The sequence below is a fragment of the Cricetulus griseus genome (genome assembly GCF_003668045.3).
Source record: "Cricetulus griseus strain 17A/GY chromosome 1 unlocalized genomic scaffold, alternate assembly CriGri-PICRH-1.0 chr1_1, whole genome shotgun sequence".
Classification (NCBI taxonomy): Eukaryota; Metazoa; Chordata; class Mammalia; order Rodentia; family Cricetidae; genus Cricetulus; species Cricetulus griseus.
In genome coordinates, this window is record NW_023276807.1 from 210849724 (window position 1) to 210867581 (window position 17858).

Consider the following 17858-nt stretch of genomic DNA (forward strand, 5'->3'; position numbering starts at 1 on the left):
CACCGCAGCCCGGACACGTCAGTCTTAAAAACCACTTCCGCCCTCGCCGGCAAGGACCTCAGCTCCGGGAAGGCTCGTCTCCTGAGGCAAGAACTCGGTCGGTGGTGCTCGAGGGCGTCTTGCGGGCGGCTTCCCACGGAGGCTCGTGCGAGCCAGGCTGCCCGCCCCAGGCTGGAGAGAGGCGGCCGGGACGTGAGAGCGCTGGCGGGCGGGCGGGCGGGCGGCGGGCCGAAGGCGGGACCAGTTGCCCCTACCTGGGCGGGGCGAGGTTTCAGGCAACGTTCCCACGCCAGGGTCCTGTGGCCTGAAACACCGAGGTAAACAAAGGTGTCCTTCCGAGGCCTTCGGGTGCCGCAGACCTGCTCACTGTCAGCGACAAGTTTGCGGGAGCTGGGTGAGGTGAACCTTCGCTCTGCCAGTTCGCCCCACAAGTCGGGCGGTTTGACAGGGCTGGGTTTTTTTGTTTGTTTTGTTTTTCTGAGACAAGGTTTTTTTCCGTGTAGCCCTGGCTGTCGTGGAATTCGCTCTGCTGGCCTCGAAATCGGAGATGCTCCTGCCTCTCTGCCTCCGAGTGCTGGGATTAAAAGGGTGCGACTACTGCCCGGTTGTCAGGGCTGGTTTTAATCGGAGGTAGGTTTTTAGTTTTTTGACCCTGGAGTCCCGGCTGGCCTCGAACTCAGGGTCTCCAGAGATTCTCTTCCAGCCTGCGCCTCCACACCCAGCTTCCATAATTTTGTTCCTGTGTATGTCTGTGGGGGACGTTTGGCCTTGTCCCTATAATTTTGCCGGTTACGTTGGAAAACGTTTCCTTCGGTCTGGCCCAGCCATTCTGAAGGGGCTCTGGCCTCGAGGGTTCCCTCTAAGCAGTGACTCACTGGGCAGTGTGGGAACAAAATGGGAGGAGGCTGACAAAGTTTCTGTCCCAGGTAAGCAAGTACTGAAGGAACTCACAAGCAGCCATTCTCTTACCCACTCCTAGGACTGCCCTTTTCTGATTCTCCCATGGTCCCGAGGAGTGAGATTCTAGAAAGCTGAGGTTGAGTCTGACACAATGGCTTTCGTTTTGTCCTTTTTGCTCCCCTCGAGACAGAGTCTTTCTGTATTGCCCAGTCTGGCCTTGAACTCCGAAGCAATTTTCCTGCCTCAGCTTCAGTGGGTAGCTGGGACTGCAAGTGTGCAAAGGTCGCATTACTAAGATAGGCCTGACTGGGTTTAGTAGGGAAGAGTAACTTAAGATGTGTGGAGTCATCTGCTGATGACCTACCCGCTGAAGCCAGAAATCAAAGATTCTGTTAGAACCCCTCATATAACACCCCCCATCACTTGTTTCTTCATTATCTTTCCATACTTGTTCTCCACCATTTTGGTGGAGAAGCACCATACCCTCTCATGTCAACCTTCTCGCTAATCTCCAATCCATCCCCCAACGCTGGAAAATTTTCTTCAAACTGCTGCTGGAAGGATTGTTGAAAATTCAGTACCTTGGCTGGGTGGTGGTGGCACACTCCTTCAGTCCTAGCACTCTGGAGGCAGAGGCAGGTGGATCTCCCGAGTTCCAGGCCAGCCTCCAAAGCTATAGAGAAGAAACCCTGACTAAAAGAAGAAAGAAAGAAAGAAAAAGAAGAGAAAAAGAAAAGTCAGTACCTCAGGAAAAGAAGGTGTTGAGCATCAGGTTTTGTGGTTAGTTGATTGGAGGTTTTGTTGAGACAGTATCTCTGTGGCCTCACCTGGCCTCAGGCCTACAGTGAGCTCTTGCTTCAGCAGGGATTGTAAGGGTGAACCACTGTGCTTCATTTGTTTATTGTTATTTCTCCCTTTTCATCTCTAGCTTTATAAAAATAAAAGGTAGGGGTGTGTGTGTGTGTGTGTGTGTGCACCCAAGGAGGCCAGAAAATGATATTGGTTCCCCAGCAGCTTGTGTTACAAGTGGTACATGTTGTTGAACATGGGTGCTGGGAATGAGGAGAACTCAGGTCCTCAGAAAGAGCAAGCACCAAACACTTAACCAATGAGCCATCTCTCCACCTCATTATTTTTCTAAGAAGCTCCAATTTTTATGTACAACATTCTTCTACCATAACAATGAAGTAAAAAACTGCTTAACATGAGGTCTTACAGAGCCATATCCTAATACTCTTCAGGTCTACTAACTTTCTGGAATACTGTTCTGTTTCAAATAGAAATCTTGAGTGTCATTTCTTAAACCTGTAAGCGTCCTATTGTCCCGTGTAGACTGCCACTCTTACATTCTCTGTTTATCTGACTAGAAAACTCCACAGTAAACAGTGCAGATTACAGTTTTCATGTCTTTTCTGTACTTTCTTCCAGATTTGTTATATTACTTTATTTTGCTCTGCTTGTGTTTTTCATGTGTCTCTTTTGTAATTTTGAACTCCTCTCAAGGGCCAATTTATCTCTTTATTTTTAGAACTTAGTACTGTTCTTAATGTACTGGGCAGTTTAATACATGTTCACTGAACTGCTGTGGAATTTTGTTTGTTTTTGAGACAGGCTTTCTCTATGTATTTCTGGCTGTCCAGGAACTTGCTCTGAAGACCAGACTGGCCTTGAAATCACAGAGATCCACCTGCCTCTGCCTCCCTAAGTGCTGGGATTAAAGGCGTGTGCCACCATCACCTGGCTGTGGAATATTATTTTAACTAGGCAAAGATGTGTTACATTTGCTTATCTGCAGAATATTACTTTAACCGTGTAAAGATGTGTTACTTGTAAGGTTGTGTTTAATTATGAGAAGATGTGTTGGATCTGTTTGACCTAGCCTGCCTAAGGCACCTAAGTGGTCTAATAAAAGCCGAACAGTCAATAGCAAGGCTGGAGAAAGGATAGGTGAGGCTGGCAGGAGAGAGAATCTAGGCTCCAGAGAAAAGAAAGAGAAGGAGGAAAAGAAAATGAGGGAGATGCTGGGGGCAGGAAGCCAGGCAGCCAGCCAGCCAGCCATAGAGAAGCTGTGATGAAAGTAAGATATACAGAAGAAAGGTAATTAGCTCCAAGGCAAACGGTAGATAAAGAGAAACAGGTTAATTTAAGAGAGCTAGCCATAAATTCGTCTAAGCTAGGCCAAGCATTCAAAACTAATAATAAGTCTCTGTGTCATGATTTGGTGGCCCAAAAGAGAAAGTTTGGTACATTGAACAAATTGGTTTGCCTTATATTCATGATAAGAAATGGGGTTGTTTATCAAACTACCTGGCCCAGGCCAAGTGATGCGCAGCTATAGTGAGTCTTTTTCTGTCCAGTCAGCCGGCTCCCAAATAACAACCCGGAGACTTCTTATTATGAAAGCTCAGTCTATAGCTTAGGCTTGTTCCTGTTAATCTAAATTCTGTTGCTTTGCTCATTACCTCATCTTTAGACTGCCCATGCTGCTTCCTCCGAGTCTGGCTCATGACTTTACCTTCCCAAAGTCCTATCTGTCCTCAGAAGTCCTGCCTAACCTCTTCCTAGCTGTTGACGGTTCAGCTTTTTATTATACCAATCACAGCAATACATTTTCACACAGCGTATAACTATCACATAACAAGCAGTGACGAGCAGTAGTGGGTGCATCTCCTTAGCATGGTGTACTCTGGGTAATTCTTTATCTTACTGGTTGTTTAAGCTGAATTCCAATAGCATTTGGGACTTCAGTGCTAGGGTCACACTCTCAGTAGGTAGGACTTGATAAGTCACCTATGGTGTGATCATTTTGGAAGAAGTTGAGGTTTAATGAGAGATGAATGAAATGTCCCACATTGTCTCAGGCATTCAGATTTTTGGTTCCAAGATGGTGGCATTGTTTGGGGAAGTTTGGGAAGTGTGGCAGTGTTGGAGAATGGCCCTGGGGGCAGGCTTTGAGAGGCTGCTTGGGTTCCTGCTTGCAGTTCAAGACATGACCCTTTGGAACTATACGTGCAAATAAACTTTTTTCTATAAATTACCTTGGTCATGGTATTTTTATCACAGCAATAAAAAATGCAAAGGTAGAAGTCACCCACCTTCCTTCTCTGACCTCCACATGCATGTGAACCCTCACATATGTGGCAGATACACAACACACATGAAGAAAAAAATTGCAGTCCTCTTGCTTTTGCCTCCTGAGTGCTTAGATTGTAGGCATGCACTATTCACGCCCAAGTCTGACCCACAAAATCTTATCAGAACTCTGGACACTCCTGCCTGTGCTGGCAGTTTTATGTAAACTTGACACAAGCTAGAGTCATTTTAGGAAGAAGGAACCTCAGTTGAGAAAGTGCCCCCACCAGATTGGCCTGTGAGCAACCTATGGTGCTTTTTCTTGATCGATGTAGAAGGGCCCACTCACAGTTGGCACTGTGGGTGCTGAATTGATGGTCGTGTGTGCAAAAAGAAAACAGGCTGAACAAGCCATGGGGAGCAAGCCAATAAGCATCTTTCCTCCATGGCCTCCAAACAGTTTCTCTTAGGTTCTTCTCTTGAGTTTGCCCCTGAGTTCTCTGGATTATGAGCTATGAGCTGTAAAATGAAATAAAGCCTTTCCTCCCAAGTTCCTTGTGGCTATGGTATCTTATCAGAGCAATAGAAACAGTAAGATACTGCCCTTTTCACTTTGTCATTACCTTAAACTTGTTCCTCCTTTCAACTGAGACTTGCAACCCAGCTCCCAGTCTCCTTGGTTTTGTTTCTAGCTTCCTTCTCTATATAATTTAGAGTCCACATTTCATCACTTCAGCCACACCCTTTTTTGGTTTGTTTTTGGTTTCAAGACAGAGTTTCTGTATAGCCCTGGCTGTCCTGGAACTCACTTTGTAGACCAGGCTGGCCTCAAACTCAGAGATCTGCCTGCCTTTGCCTCCCCAGTGCTGGGTCTAAAAGCATCTACCTCCACTTCCTGGAATGAGTTCTTTTTTTAAAAGTAATTTACTTAAATTTATTTTATGTGCATTGGTGTGAAGGTGTCAGATCCCCTGGCACTGGAGTTACAGACAGTTGTGAGCTGCCATGTGGGTGCTGAGAAATGAACCAGGTTCTCTGGAACAGCCAGTACTCTTAACCGCTGAGCCATCTCTCCAGCCCTGAGTTCTTGATTCTTGATGGTTTCATTGAAGCTGTCAAGCAAAACTGTAACTTTGAATTGAATCAGTGTTCAAGATGCTAAAAGAATCTCAACACTAAATGTTTCTATAAATTGTGTTTTCAAAACTCTGTCTCTAAGTCCTGCCATGAGAATTTGCTCATTGTCCAAACCACCTCCTAGCCATTCTCTATAACACCTTCTCAAACATTGGATATGAATGTATGGGTGTGTGTACAAGTATGTGGAGGCCAGAGGTCAACTATGCTGTCTCACTGGAACCTGGAGCTCACTGATGTTTGGCCAAGTGAGCTCCAGGGGTTTCCCTGCTTGTGCTTCCCTAGCCCTGAGGTTACAGACAGTTGTGAGCCACCATGTGGGTGCTAGGAGCCACTCCAATGAGTAAGAATGCAGTGGAGAGATGGGAGAGAGAGAAGCAGAGAGGCTTGGGCACTATGAAGATGCAGAACTGGAGGCCAGAGGCAGTGAGAAACAGCCTGATGGGAAAGGCCTGTACTACCACCTGAGGCCATGGCAAGCAATGTCTGGGCCTCTGCTGCCGCAGAGGGCCATGTTTGAGTTCGTGGCCCTACTGTTGCTGGAGTCTGCTGATGTTGATATAACAAGGCTTGTGTTACCACCAAAGGCTATCTGGATGTCAGTGGTCTGGGCTGCTGTCTGAAGCCTTGGTGACATCCCAGAGCCTTGTGGAGATGGCCCTGTCCCTGGCCTAGGCAGTGAGGGAGAGCTGGCACTGGTGGTATGGGCACAGGAGAGCTAGTGGGCTATTAACTCAGTTACCACCCCAGGCATTGAGTTGGCCCACCCCAATATCTATTCCATCTGTGTGCTGTTGGAACTGGTGTAGGGGCTGGTCTTGCAGAACCATAGCTGCAGGATAAGATCTCCCATGACTCGGCAACAGCAGGATATCTGAGAGGAGTCTTGGTGGGGGTCCAGTACTGATGGTGTAGCAGAATCCACAGGTCTTGAACCAGACCAACAATTCACTGCAATGAACATTTGTAACTAAAGATGTTTGGATAGAAGGGTATACTGTGTGACATACCGCAGCTTCCAATGCCACTATGACAATGGAACGGATATGTGATGGGAGAGGTGAGAGACAGGAGCAGAGTGGTTCACAGCAGAACTAGACAAGTGACAGCTGGGGTGTGAGAGAGAAGGCCTGCCCAGAGGGGTCAGTGAGATTTTTTTTAAAAAATGTTTTGGGGGAGAAGTTTACAAGGGTGAAGGGCAAATATGGAAAGACTGGAAAATGAGTGGGAATGGGGTCCATGATATGAAATTCCTAAAGAATCAATTTTTAAAAATTACGTGTTTTTTTTGTTTTTTTTTGTTTGTTTGTTTTTTTTATGACGCACATAGCTGTGACTCAGAATTTGAGAAGTAGGAGGATTTCGATTTTGAGGCCAGCCTAGGATACATACCGAAACCCTAGACTCCATATTAAAAGAACAAAAAAGGGCAAAATTGGAAAGGCAGAATTATCATAGGGCTGAAGTAAAGAAATTGCCAGTATGGTGGCACCTGACCTTAATCCCAGCACTCAGGAAGCAGAGGCAGGTGGATCTCTGTGAGTTTGAGGCCAGCCTGGTCTACAGAGTGAGTTCCAGGACAGCCAGGGTTACACAGAGAAACCCTGTTTCAAAAATAAAAAATACCTTGACCCTGAGAATCCAGAGACAATAAGTTGTTTTAGTTAATTTATGTGTTTGCCTACTTGAGTTTATGTGCCTCGAATTTGTACAGGAGTCTGTGGAGGCCAGAAGAGGGCATCAGATGCCCTGGAACTGAATCACAGGTGCTTGTGAGCCACCATGTGGGTGCTGGGAACCAAACCCTGGTTCCCTCCAAGAGCAGCAAGCACTCTTCATCACTGAGCCATTTCTCCAGCTTTAACTGTTTGAAATAGAAATAAAATTCAGAGCCAGGCAGTGGAGACAAACACTTTTATTCCCAGAACCCCGGAGGCAGAGGCAGGCACATCTGTGAGTTTGGGGCCAGCCTGGTCTACAAAGTGAGTTTCAGGACAACCAGGGCCGACAGAGAAACTCTATCAAAAACAACAACAACAACAAAACAAACAAACAAAAAAACCAGATGTATGAGGTTAGGGAGAGGGCTCAATGGTAAGATGGCTTCCTTTGCCAGCATGAAGACCTGAGTTAAAAAACCCCAGTAGCTATGCAAAAAAAGCAAAAAGCATGGCTACATATGCTTGTAACCACAGAATTGGTGACAGAGATAAATGGATCCAGAGGATGGCCAATCATACTAGCCAAAAGGTCAAGCTTCCATTTCATTAGCAAACTCTGTCTCAAGGCTATACAGAAGAGTAAAAGGAAGACACCCAGAGTCCTACTCTGGACTCTGCATACATGGGCACATGTGTCTACACACATGCTTCAACCAGAGGGGAGCAGCAGACTTGCAAGAGACTAGTTAGCCGATAGAGGGCTGTGCTAAGCAGGAATGGCAGTGGGTGCACAGTTGTGAGTGCATTCTGTAAGGCTAATTTCGTGTACAAGAATGTGCACCTGTGTTCATTGGACGTTCTCCATTCCTCCCTGCATTGTTCCTTTGAGGCAGGTCTTACTGAGTCTGAAGCTTGCATTCCTGGAATAGGCTGGAAGTCAGCAAGCCCCAGTAATCCTCTTGTGCCCACCTTATTCAGTGCTGGGACTGCACCTGGCTTTGTTTGATTTTTTTTTTCCAAGACAGAGTTTCTCTGTATTGGATTTCTTTTTCAAGACAGGGTTTCTCTGTGTATCTCTGGCTGTCCTGGAACTCGCTTTGTAGGCCAGGGTGGCCTTGAACTCAGAGATCCATTTGGCACAAGGCTTTTTTGTAGGTACTGGGAGTGAACTCCAGTCTTCATGTTTGCAGAGCAAATGATCTTAACTCCCTAGACATCTCTCTAGACCTTTCAAGTGCATTAAGAATGAGAAAAAAGCAGGGTGTTGGTGGTTCATGCCTTTAATCCCAGCACTCGGGAGGTAGAGGCAGGCGGATTTCTGTGAGTTCGAGGCCAGCCTGGTCTCCAAAGCAAGTGCCAGGATAGGCTCCAAAGCTACACAGAGAAACCCTGTCTCAAAAAACAAAAGAAGAAAAAAGGAATGAGAAATAATTTTTTTGTTGTTTTTTTGAGACAGGGTTCCTCTGTAGTTTTGAAGCCTGTCCATGAACTTGCTCTGTAGATCAGGCTGGCCTAGAACTCACAGAGATCCACCTGTCTATGCCTCCTGAGTGCTGAGATCAAAGGCATGTGCTACCACTACCCAGCTAGGAATGAGAAATTTAGGTTGAAGAGACAGGATGTAGGCACCAAGGCCGATGGTGCTGCCATGGCATTTTGATGTCTACATTCAGGACAACATGGAAGTCTGGGAGAAGGAAATAGTTCAATTTTGGATATGAGGTACAGAAAGAAGATGTGTTTGTTATATTTAGTGAGCAAATATGTACTATCTTGAACTCTAATAAGTATCTGGGATGGGATGGGCATTGGTGGCGCACACCTTTAATCCCAGCACTCAGGAGGCAGAGGCAGGCAGATCTCTGTGAGTTCAAGGCCAGCCTGGTCTCCAGAGCAAGTGCCAGGATAGGCTTCAAAGCTACACAGAGACATCCTGTCTTGAACTCCCCCCCCAAAAAAAAAGTATCTGGGATGGAACTGACACAAGGAGCCGCAGCATAAATGTGATAACTGAAGCCTTGGGAGTGTGTGAGATCCCTAAGGAGGATGTGAAAGTCTGAGGAAATCAGGCTTGTGACAGAATTTTGGGGATATGATTAAGAGACAAAGAGATGGAGGGGTTGGGAGAATGTGGGTTAACGGTAGAGTGCTGGCCTAGCATACAGAAGGCCCTGGACTTAATCAGCAGTGAAAACAGAACAACACTGAAGGGTGGGAAATGATGATGGTAGAAAACAAGAATATTGCCGATTATGCAAAACAAGAATGCAGCTCAAGACTGAATTCTTAGAATATGCTTCAATACCTTGCAGTCTGTATACACATGTCTCTCATGCTGGACCCTAGTGTATTCTGCACATGGTACATAGTAAAATAAAGGGACCACAGGGGTGCTCACCAAATTGCATAAAGTGCCTTTTCTAGTGAATAAGTTCTAAACTGTACTTATTTCAAGCTTTGTGGCCGATGATAAAAGGGGTATGGAACTTGGGACCTTGGAAGTTCTGTAACTAAGACATGGAAGTAACAACAGCTAGTCAAGACAAAAAGAATGTTCCTTTCTTTCCCCTTCCAAGTTCTTAGTGAAGGGCCAAGCCCAGGATCCCAGACTTGTGTGACTAGGTAAACTTTAGGAGACTAACTCCACTTTGGTACCTTCCCTTCAGTGGCGCAAGGTGGCTTCTCAGCAGACAGGCTTCTAAGTAGCAAAGCTCCCCACTACGCAAGCCTAACATAATGGGAAAGGGAGACACCTTGGAAACAGCATCACTTACCCCAGCCTATCGCTCTGTCATGGAGGAGTATGGTTATGAGGTGGGCAAGATCATTGGTCATGGCTCCTATGGAACCGTGTATGAGGCTTACTACACAAAGCAGAAGGTCATGGTGGCTGTCAAGATCATCTCAAAGAAGAAGGCCTCTGATGACTATCTTAACAAGTTCCTACCGCGTGAGATACAGGTCAGAAAGGGAGCTGAAAGAGGGAACTGAGGCTTGTTAATAAGCTACTTGAGGTATCTTAGGGGTATAACTATAGACAGGGGTGGATCCAGAAACCTCCAAACCAGAACTGAAAGTCTTACGTAGGAAAATCATATATATATATATATATATATATATATATATATATATATTATCCTCTTTCCTATGTACAAATATTCAGCCACTATCAATCCCCTGCCAAGTTAAAATGCAAAATGGAATTTACCCAGACACCAGCTGATTCTGTTGCAACATTGTGAGTAGCAATGGGAGAGTAGAGAAAGGCCAGCACAGTCAGAGTTGGCCAGGTTTGATGGTTCCCTCAGGTTTGATGGTTCCCTCTTTTGGGATCAGGTAATGAAAGTCTTACGGCACAAGTACCTCATCAACTTCTATCAGGCCATTGAGACCACATCAAGAGTTTACATCATTCTGGAGTTGGCTCAGGGCGGTGATGTCCTCGAGTGGATCCAGCGATATGGAGCCTGCTCCGAGACCCTTGCTGGCAAGTGGTTCTCCCAGATGGCCTTGGGCATCGCCTACCTGCACAGCAAGGGCATTGTGCACCGGTGAGGATAGTCACCAGACCAGGCTTTGGGATCTCACAGGGGTTTTATGCATATTGCCCATTTTCTGCTCTTTTCTCTTGACATCTCTCAATATCTAGGTCCATTTGTTCACCATATTGTAATCATCTGGTCGAGGACACTTGTATCCACTGTGTGAGAGCACTTTATACACAATGGTGAACTAGTGGTCCTCAGGTACCATCCTCCCTTCCTTCTGGGCTCTGTTCACAACTTCACTCCATGACTTTGCAACTTTTTTTTTTTTTGAGATGGGGTTTCTCTACATAGCCCTGGTTGTCCTGGAACTCGCTCTGTAGACTATAAACTCAGAGATCCGCCTGCCTCTGCCTCCCCAGTGCTGGGATTAAAGGCGTGTGCCACCACTGCCTGCCCCCTCTGTACTTCTCAGACGTCTCCCATCTCTTCTGTCCTCAGTTCTAGTCTCTGGCTGCTCTCCTTTCAGCTCCCGGTCTAACACTAAGCCCTCTCCTCAGCCTGACCCCCAGCCTTTCTGCTGCTGGTAGGGACTTAAAGTTGGAGAACCTGTTGCTGGACAAGCGGGAGAACGTGAAGATATCGGACTTTGGCTTCTCCAAGATGGTGATGGTGCCTTCTAACCAGCCTGTGCGTAGTAGCCCTTCTTACCTTCAAATGAGCGGCCTTTCCCACCTCAGCCAGACCTACTGTGGCAGCTTTGCTTATGCCTGCCCAGAAATCTTGCTGGGCTTGCCCTACAACCCCTTCCTGTCTGACACCTGGAGCATGGGCGTCATCCTCTACACTCTAGTGGTCGCACATCTGCCCTTCGATGACACCAACCTCAAGAAGCTGCTGAGAGAGACCCAGAAGGAGGTCATGTTCCCAACTAACCTCAGTGTCTCCCTGGAGTGCAAGGTGCTGGCTCCCCCAGGAGGGCTGAGGCCTTAGGGATGACTCATGGGGGGGCAATAAATACCAAATTTAGGCCTCCCAACTCCCACCCCCCTGGGGGGAGCTTTTCTCATGCTAGAGCATCTCTAGTTCCTATCCAAAATGGTGGGGAGGACTTAAGAGGGTCCAACTTCAAACCTTAAATATGCTTGATAATTAGGTTCCAGCATTGATCCCTTTAGGGCAGAAGGGATCATGAAAAGATCTCTTCTCTTTTCTTGCAGGGCTCCAGCATAAAACCAGGGCCCCAGACCCTTTCACCAGAGTAGTGTGATGGGCTATCCTGTTTCTTTCTTAGGTCCAGCTGCTCACTGCCTGTGTGGCCCAAAGTGGGGGCACGCTCAGCCAAGCCCTCTCTCTCCCCTGCCCTAGAACCTGATCTTCCAGATGCTACGCCAAGCTGCCAAGCGTGCCAACATCCTGGATGTCCTCAAGGACCCCTGGATGCTCAAGTTCCAGTCTGAGCAACCCACGAATGAAATCAGGATGCTCGAGGCCATGTGTCAGCCCACCACCAGCACCACTAATCGTCACAAATCCTTGGAAGTCACAGTTTGAAAATGGCTGAGGTCGGGGGCAAAGGAGAAAAGCAGGAGGGTCTGAGGAAAATCTTTTATATAAAAATAAATCTAATTAGTTTCATCATGTAGGGTCAAAGACGTGCTTTCCTCAAGAAAGTCTTGATGGAGAACATACTGAGGGTAGATTTCTGCCCAAAGCCTGGAACCTGCACTCTTGACACATGTGCGAGTTAATGAAATTGACTTAGGGAAGCTTTACTATGCCAACTGAGTTTGTGGCTCTTATTACAGATTTTTGTTCTCTAATGTTCTAGCAGCAGATGGGACAAGGAAGGAAAAGCCTTGGTTTTTCTGTTTGACTGGCTCTGCCCATTCACAGTTCAAAACAATAGCATTGTTCTTTCTGTTTTGTGTTTGCTCCCAACTTGGGAAAAAGTTTTAATTGGAAAGAGAAGCTGACAGAGGAACAGGACAGGCCTGTTTCTAGATGCTCACCCTGCCTGTTGACATGACACACAAAAACATTAGGGCTTACTTAGTGTCTTGGTGCACTTTCCCTCCAGTGTAACTTTAACCACTACTGAAAGACCCAGGGCTCCCAAATACTGAAGTAACAGAGTTTAAGCTAAGCCGTGTGAACTGTGAGTTCTGGATAAAGGAAAGATACTTGCCCCTGCAGAAGAAAAATGAGGCTGTCTTGTTGGAGGTATGACTGAGCCAAAGCAAAGCAATGAGAAAGACTCAGGTTGGCTCTTCATGACCTGATTTTCTCTCTTCTCTCCCCTTCCTTCCTCCTTCCCTCCTTCCCCCTCCTTCAGAATCCTAGAACTCCCTCTACAGAGGGAGTTCTAGCCTCAAACTCATGATCCTTGTGCTTTAGCCTCCAGAGTACTGGGATTACAGGCTGGCTATCAACATGTTTCTAATATAATTTCCCCCTCTTCCCACTTGTTCTTTCCTTTCTTTCTTTCTTTCTTTCTTTCTTTCTTTCTTTCTTCCTTCTTCCTTCCTTCCTTCCTTTTCTTTTTTTAGACACAGGGCTGTGCAGCCCTGGCTGGACTGAACTCAGATCTGCCTGCTATTGCCTCTTTGGGTGCTGAGGTTAAAAGCATATGCCACCACACCTAATATTGATAGCAATTTCTTAACCTTAGACACTAGGCAACTCCATGACAAATCAAATGGAAAGGTAAAACTGCCCAGAACACAGTCTGAGTTACTGGAAATGGCCATTTGTTTTCACAACTCCCCTTCCTTACTCATTATTTTTAACTACTTAAAATAAAGCTCTGAGAACCAGAAGGAAGGATCTCAGGCATAGACAAGACATACAGACATTAGGGATCCACTACCCAGTTTTACTGGGGACAAAAAGCAGTCTTCTCATACCATAAAAGAAGGGAGCCTAGAGGCTCCTTCTGCAGCAAGATCCTTCTTCAAAGATCAGCCAAAGAGGGTAGAACAATGGGCCCTCCTCAGACAAGTCACACTGCCATCGCAGCAGGAATCCCAGAGCTATACTCCCATAGCTCTCAGTGTTTTGCCCTTAAGGATAGCAGCAGGAAGACAACCCAAACTCTCAGGATACCCAGTCTGCCAAGTGCTTTAATGCTGCTGCTTCTTCTTGTTCTTCTTCTTCTTCTTGTTCTTCTTGTTCTTCTTGTTCTTGTTCTTCTTCTTGTTCTTCTTGTTCTTGTTCTTCTTGTTCTTGTTCTTCTTCTTCTTCTTCTTCTTCTTCTTCTTCTTCTTCTTCTTCTTCTTCCTCTTCCTCCCTCTTCCTCTTCTTCTTCTCCTTTTTTTTTTTTTGTTTTTTGTTTTTTTTGTTTTTTTGAGACAGGGTTTCTCTGTGTAGCTTTGGAGCCTATCCTGGCACTCGCGCTGGAGACAGGCTGGCCTCGAACTCACAGAGAGCCACTTGCCTCTGCCTCCCGAGTGCTGGGATTAAAGGCATGCACCACTAACGCCTGGTGCTTTAGTGCTTCTTTGTTTGGTTCCCAGCACCCACATGAGACACCTCACAACTGCCTGTTAACTCCATCTCTGGGGGATCCGATATCTTCCTCTGATTTCTGTGGACACCCCCACACATACTGCATAAACACACACAGACATATACATTTACACTCATAAACAAAAACCCTCAGAAGACAGAGAGGTAGGCAGATTTCTGTCAGTTTGAGGTTGAACACATCTACATAGGAAGTTCTAGGTAAGCCTGGGTTACACAGTCCATGTTGACCCCCCCCTCTTACACACACACACACACACACACACACACACTACACAAACCAAAATCAAAAAGAAGACTTTCTTCATGCCTTGGGCAGTGAGGTCCATGGTACAAAGCACTTCTGCATTGGTGGTGGCATTCCCAATGGCCTCTGGCTGAACTTCCAGGGTGGGTAACATCCATCAGTTTGTGTCAGCTTCTGTTCTAACCTTTCTTCCCACTCCCTGAGCATCAGAGTCAGAAGCACCTGCTTCCCCCTGAACACTCCCTAGCAGCCATTACTCTTTGCTTATTCTTGGTCCCATGCTTTTTGGCTGTTTGTAGATTCCTATTGAATTTTCTGCTCCAGAAACTCCTGTTTGATCAGAATTTCTTCTTTCTCCTTCAGTTTCTATATTGCTTCTTCAAGAGTTAGACTCCTCTCTTCCCTCAAGAGCCCAATGGAGCAGACCCATATTGTGTGAAAGGAAAATATTAGCCACCATCAGCGAATATGCAGTGTATGCTAGGCATTACCCAAACCGCTCATCTTTAAGTGAGTCTCTACAATCGATGTATTGGTATCACTTGAAAAGTAAGAAAACAAGCACCAGATGTAAATGGTTTTTGTTTAAAGTCATAATTAGTAGATTAAGTAGTAATCAAAACATTGTGCTGGGTATGTTGGAACATATATCTATTATCCCAGCATTTGGGAGGCTGAGGCAGGAGGATTGCTGCAAGTTTGAGGCCAGCCTGGACTACATGAGCTCAGGTCAGCTAAGGCTACATAAAGCAAGAACCTGTCTCAAAAGATAAAAGGAACAATCAGACTACTAAGCTTCATTTCAAGTCACATTTTATGACCTTTGTCCCAGTTGCTGTGTTAGGAGATGTCAAAGGCCCTGCTCTACATGCTCTAACTAAAGAAGTACAAAGGACTGGGGTGCAAGGAAGAGAATGTGACTTCAATATCTTCCTCCATCTTCTAGATCTGAGTGATAACCTTTGCAAATAAAAGCCTGGTGACCTCTGCCTGCTTAAAACTCTCCCATACTCTCTTCATTGTCAACAGGATAAAAATTTAAAAATTCTTCTGGCATATCCAAGGTTCTGGATGATCTGCTTACCCCTCCATCAATGTGTCTACATTCTGTCCTTTTTATTCCTCACATGCCACAAACTCAGAGTGGCCAGAAGTTCAATTTTTCACTAAACTATTGTACTCCTGCTTCTGTTTCTTGAAGGCTCCTTCGCCGAGTTACCTCAGGCTACACCTGGCAAATGATTAGCCTTATTGAACACTGTGTCCAGTGCCTACTTCTGTGCTGTCTTGGTTTGTCAGGCTTATCTCCATCACCGAGTTGCCACACTATACTGCCAAAGACTTTTTCTAGACACACCCACACCACCAGATAGGAGCTTAAAGAAGGTTGTCTTTCTTCTTCACTTCAGACCTCTTTTATCCATACCAAGTAAGCTACAATGCTTTAGAAAAGACTGGATGCAGTCACCAGGAAATCAGTTCCTCCAAGCCTGTGCCCTGGGAGCTAACAACTGCCACACCTTGCGCTCACATCCCCACTCAGTCCGGTTCAAGGCAGGCTGGGGCAAGGCGGTGGGACAACCTTCTGGCACCAAAGAATGCCGAGCTTGGTCAAGGACCGGGTTTTCTGCGCGGCCTTTAATCCCAGCACTCGGGAGGCAGAGGCAGGCAGATCTCTGTGAGTTCAAGACCAGCCTGGTGTACAAGAGCTAGTTCCAGGACAGCCTCCAGAGCCACAGAGAAACCCTGTCTCAACACCCCCCCCCACACACACAAACACAAAAGACCAGGGCGGGACAGGGACAAGCGCTCGGGTTGGCTCACTCCTCTTAAAGTAGCCACATTACTCTCTACTACCAAAAAAGGCCAGCCCCAACTTTGTTCCCAAATAGTATTAGCTTTTATTCCCTACAAGGATATGACACCCTATTAGGTGAAGCAGTGAGGGGACTCGGGATGGGTTCCAACACCAGGGAACAACCTGGTGCAGGCTAAGCTTTCACACACTGGTCCCGACACCCTGGCCAGGGCCACCAAACCCAGTTTACACGTTAGAAAATGGAAACAACATATTCTGTGGGTAAAACGGACACTTTAATAAATTACAAATGCACCTGGCAAGGCTTTCTTGATTTCTTTTCGGTTTTACACTTCCGACGAGGCTCATCCATGGGGTTGGACCTCAGCGTCCAGCCTGGGCCTTTGCAAATGCCTCTAATCCTTGAGTTAGTGTTTGCAGAGTCATTCCATTCTGGATATGAATGCAGGTAACACCTGGAACAAAAAGTCACATTTTAGCAGGCTTTCAAGACTCCTGGTTATTACTCTCATCTGTTGTACACTAATCTACCGCACACTTACTTTGCTACCTCCTCCTAAGAACCCTTTCTCCTCACCCCCCACCCCACCCCATGATGACTCAGTACCAAGTGTGCCCACATCTATGATATTCCGTTTCTCATCATCAAAGAAGACCATCTGAGAGAAAGGAACTCCAGTCTTGTGGTGCAACCTGTGAAAGACAGGGCATGGGTAACCCGGTTGGCGAGGTAACTCACCTGACTTCCTTCCTCTCTGGGTACTCCTTCTGCTCCCACGCTCAGCTGTCTGCCTACCTCTCAAAGTGTGCGACTTTGCTGCCTGGATAGATTTCCCGATGAACAAAATATTTGACAAGGTCAAAGAGCTCCAGTAGTTGGTTGGCCCCTTGTATCTCACCTGTCCTGAAAAAAAAAAAAAAGAAAAAAAAGTGCAATGAGTGGCGTTAGGAAAGTGCCAGAGATGTGGGCAAAATTAGGTATAAAGGGGTTGAGGGCCCGATTTCCTCAGTGTTTATTCAAGACCAGAGAGTATGAAATAGTTGGCCGACGTTTAATCATTTACAAGAACAGAAAGCATAGGATAGAGAAGCAACGAAAATATTTGTACATTTGCACCTCCTAACTTTTGGTGCTCAGGGAGTCACATGCAATTTCCTCAGGCGTGGAGATTGGTCAGGGAGACTGTCTGTCACTTTTCTTACCGTGAAGCAGCGGCCACCGGCACTCCGAGGCTCTGCAATCGTTCCAAGACTTCCGGCACCTCGGGGTACAGTTGGATGTTCTGTCCCCGCCTATCCCGTATAGTCCCATCGCTGGAGACAGTGACACAAGGCTCAGCTCCCGCAATGTCCTCCTGCCCCCCCCCCCCCGCATTGTCTCACCTGCTCTTGTGGAACGGAGGGTCCACGTGTGTATCAACCCAGAAAGGCCAGAGCGTGTAATCTGCGGGAGAAGGAGGGCGGACGCTTAGCCACCGCCGGGAGCGGAAAAGGGAAGCGCCCCATGGAACTCTCCCTGCGGTTCCTCACCCAGATCAAAAACCGCAAGCTTTGGCAACGGCGTCATATTCCACCCGCAAACCCAAACTCCGCACCCAGAGCACCCCAACTCTATGGTGGCCAAGCGGGCTGTGGGCGCGCCACCGAGAACCGGCGACGTCGGGTGACTAGAGCGTCGCTGCCCGACGGCGCAAGAGCGCCTTCGGAGGCTCTGCGGGGAGATAACCTGCAGAGGGTGGCCGGCCACACTTCTCTCCACGCCACAAGCATTAGGTGTCTACACCACCCAACTCAACACTTTTCACTAGAGAGGCCCATGAAGCTTTCCGTTCTGCACCTTTATCTTGGAATGGAGACCTCATCAGTTCATTTCTCTGCGCTCATCCTGTCTTCACATCAGCTTTTTTTTTTTTTTTTTTTTTTTTTTTTTTTTTTTTTTTCCCAAGACAGGGTTTCTCTGTAGTTTTGGAGGCTGTCCTGGAATTTTCTCAGTAGACCAGGCTGGCCTCGAA

At 46.7% G+C, this 17858-nt stretch overlaps 2 protein-coding genes across 15 annotated transcripts; one reads left to right on the forward strand and one right to left on the reverse strand.

Moving 5' to 3' along the window:
• The first annotated feature begins 50 nt into the window (after nt 1-50).
• Nucleotides 51-11898, forward strand: Tssk4 (testis specific serine kinase 4). 14 transcript variants are annotated; one of them, XM_035453450.1, is made up of 7 exons: nt 70-192; nt 294-399; nt 504-630; nt 9437-9731; nt 10107-10321; nt 10816-11215; nt 11624-11898. In XM_035453450.1, exons 4-7 carry the CDS (start codon nt 9507-9509, stop codon nt 11807-11809), a joined length of 1026 nt encoding a protein of 341 aa, XP_035309341.1. In that variant the 5' UTR covers nt 70-192; nt 294-399; nt 504-630; nt 9437-9506; the 3' UTR covers nt 11810-11898. The 14 variants fall into 14 exon arrangements, with proteins under 14 accessions (XP_027246357.1, XP_035309350.1, XP_035309341.1 ...); XM_027390557.2 differs by having other exon boundaries at nt 294-630; nt 10846-11215; XM_035453452.1 differs by lacking the exon at nt 504-630 and having other exon boundaries at nt 294-394.
• A 4201-nt stretch (nt 11899-16099) lies between these two features.
• LOC100758361 (magnesium-dependent phosphatase 1) lies at nt 16100-17538 on the reverse strand. Its single transcript, XM_027390548.2, has 6 exons — nt 17377-17538; nt 17230-17290; nt 17050-17160; nt 16643-16750; nt 16454-16539; nt 16100-16301 (listed from the first exon to the last, which is right to left on the reverse strand). The coding sequence occupies exons 1-6, from the start codon at nt 17411-17413 to the stop codon at nt 16210-16212; spliced, it is 495 nt and encodes a 164-aa protein (XP_027246349.1). The 5' UTR covers nt 17414-17538; the 3' UTR covers nt 16100-16209.
• Between the last annotated feature and the right edge of the window lie 320 nt (nt 17539-17858).

What these genes read in the sequence shown, in the direction of transcription:
- LOC100758361 (XM_027390548.2), bottom strand. Translation starts at nt 17,413, where the DNA reads ATGACGCCGTTGCCAAAGCTTGCGGTTTTTGATCTGG. An exon ending in AAAGTCGCACACTTTGAGAG is followed by an intron (nt 16,540 to 16,642) that starts GTAGGCAGACAG and finishes TGTCTTTCACAG; the next exon opens with GTTGCACCACAAGACTGGAG. An exon ending in CATAGATGTGGGCACACTTG is followed by an intron (nt 16,302 to 16,453) that starts GTACTGAGTCAT and finishes TTTTTGTTCCAG; the next exon opens with GTGTTACCTGCATTCATATC.
- Tssk4 (XM_027390556.1), top strand. Translation starts at nt 9,507, where the DNA reads ATGGGAAAGGGAGACACCTTGGAAACAGCATCACTTACCCCAGCCTAT. An exon ending in TCCTACCGCGTGAGATACAG is followed by an intron (nt 9,732 to 10,106) that starts GTCAGAAAGGGA and finishes TTTTGGGATCAG; the next exon opens with GTAATGAAAGTCTTACGGCA. An exon ending in AGCAAGGGCATTGTGCACCG is followed by an intron (nt 10,322 to 10,815) that starts GTGAGGATAGTC and finishes CCCTCTCCTCAG; the next exon opens with CCTGACCCCCAGCCTTTCTG.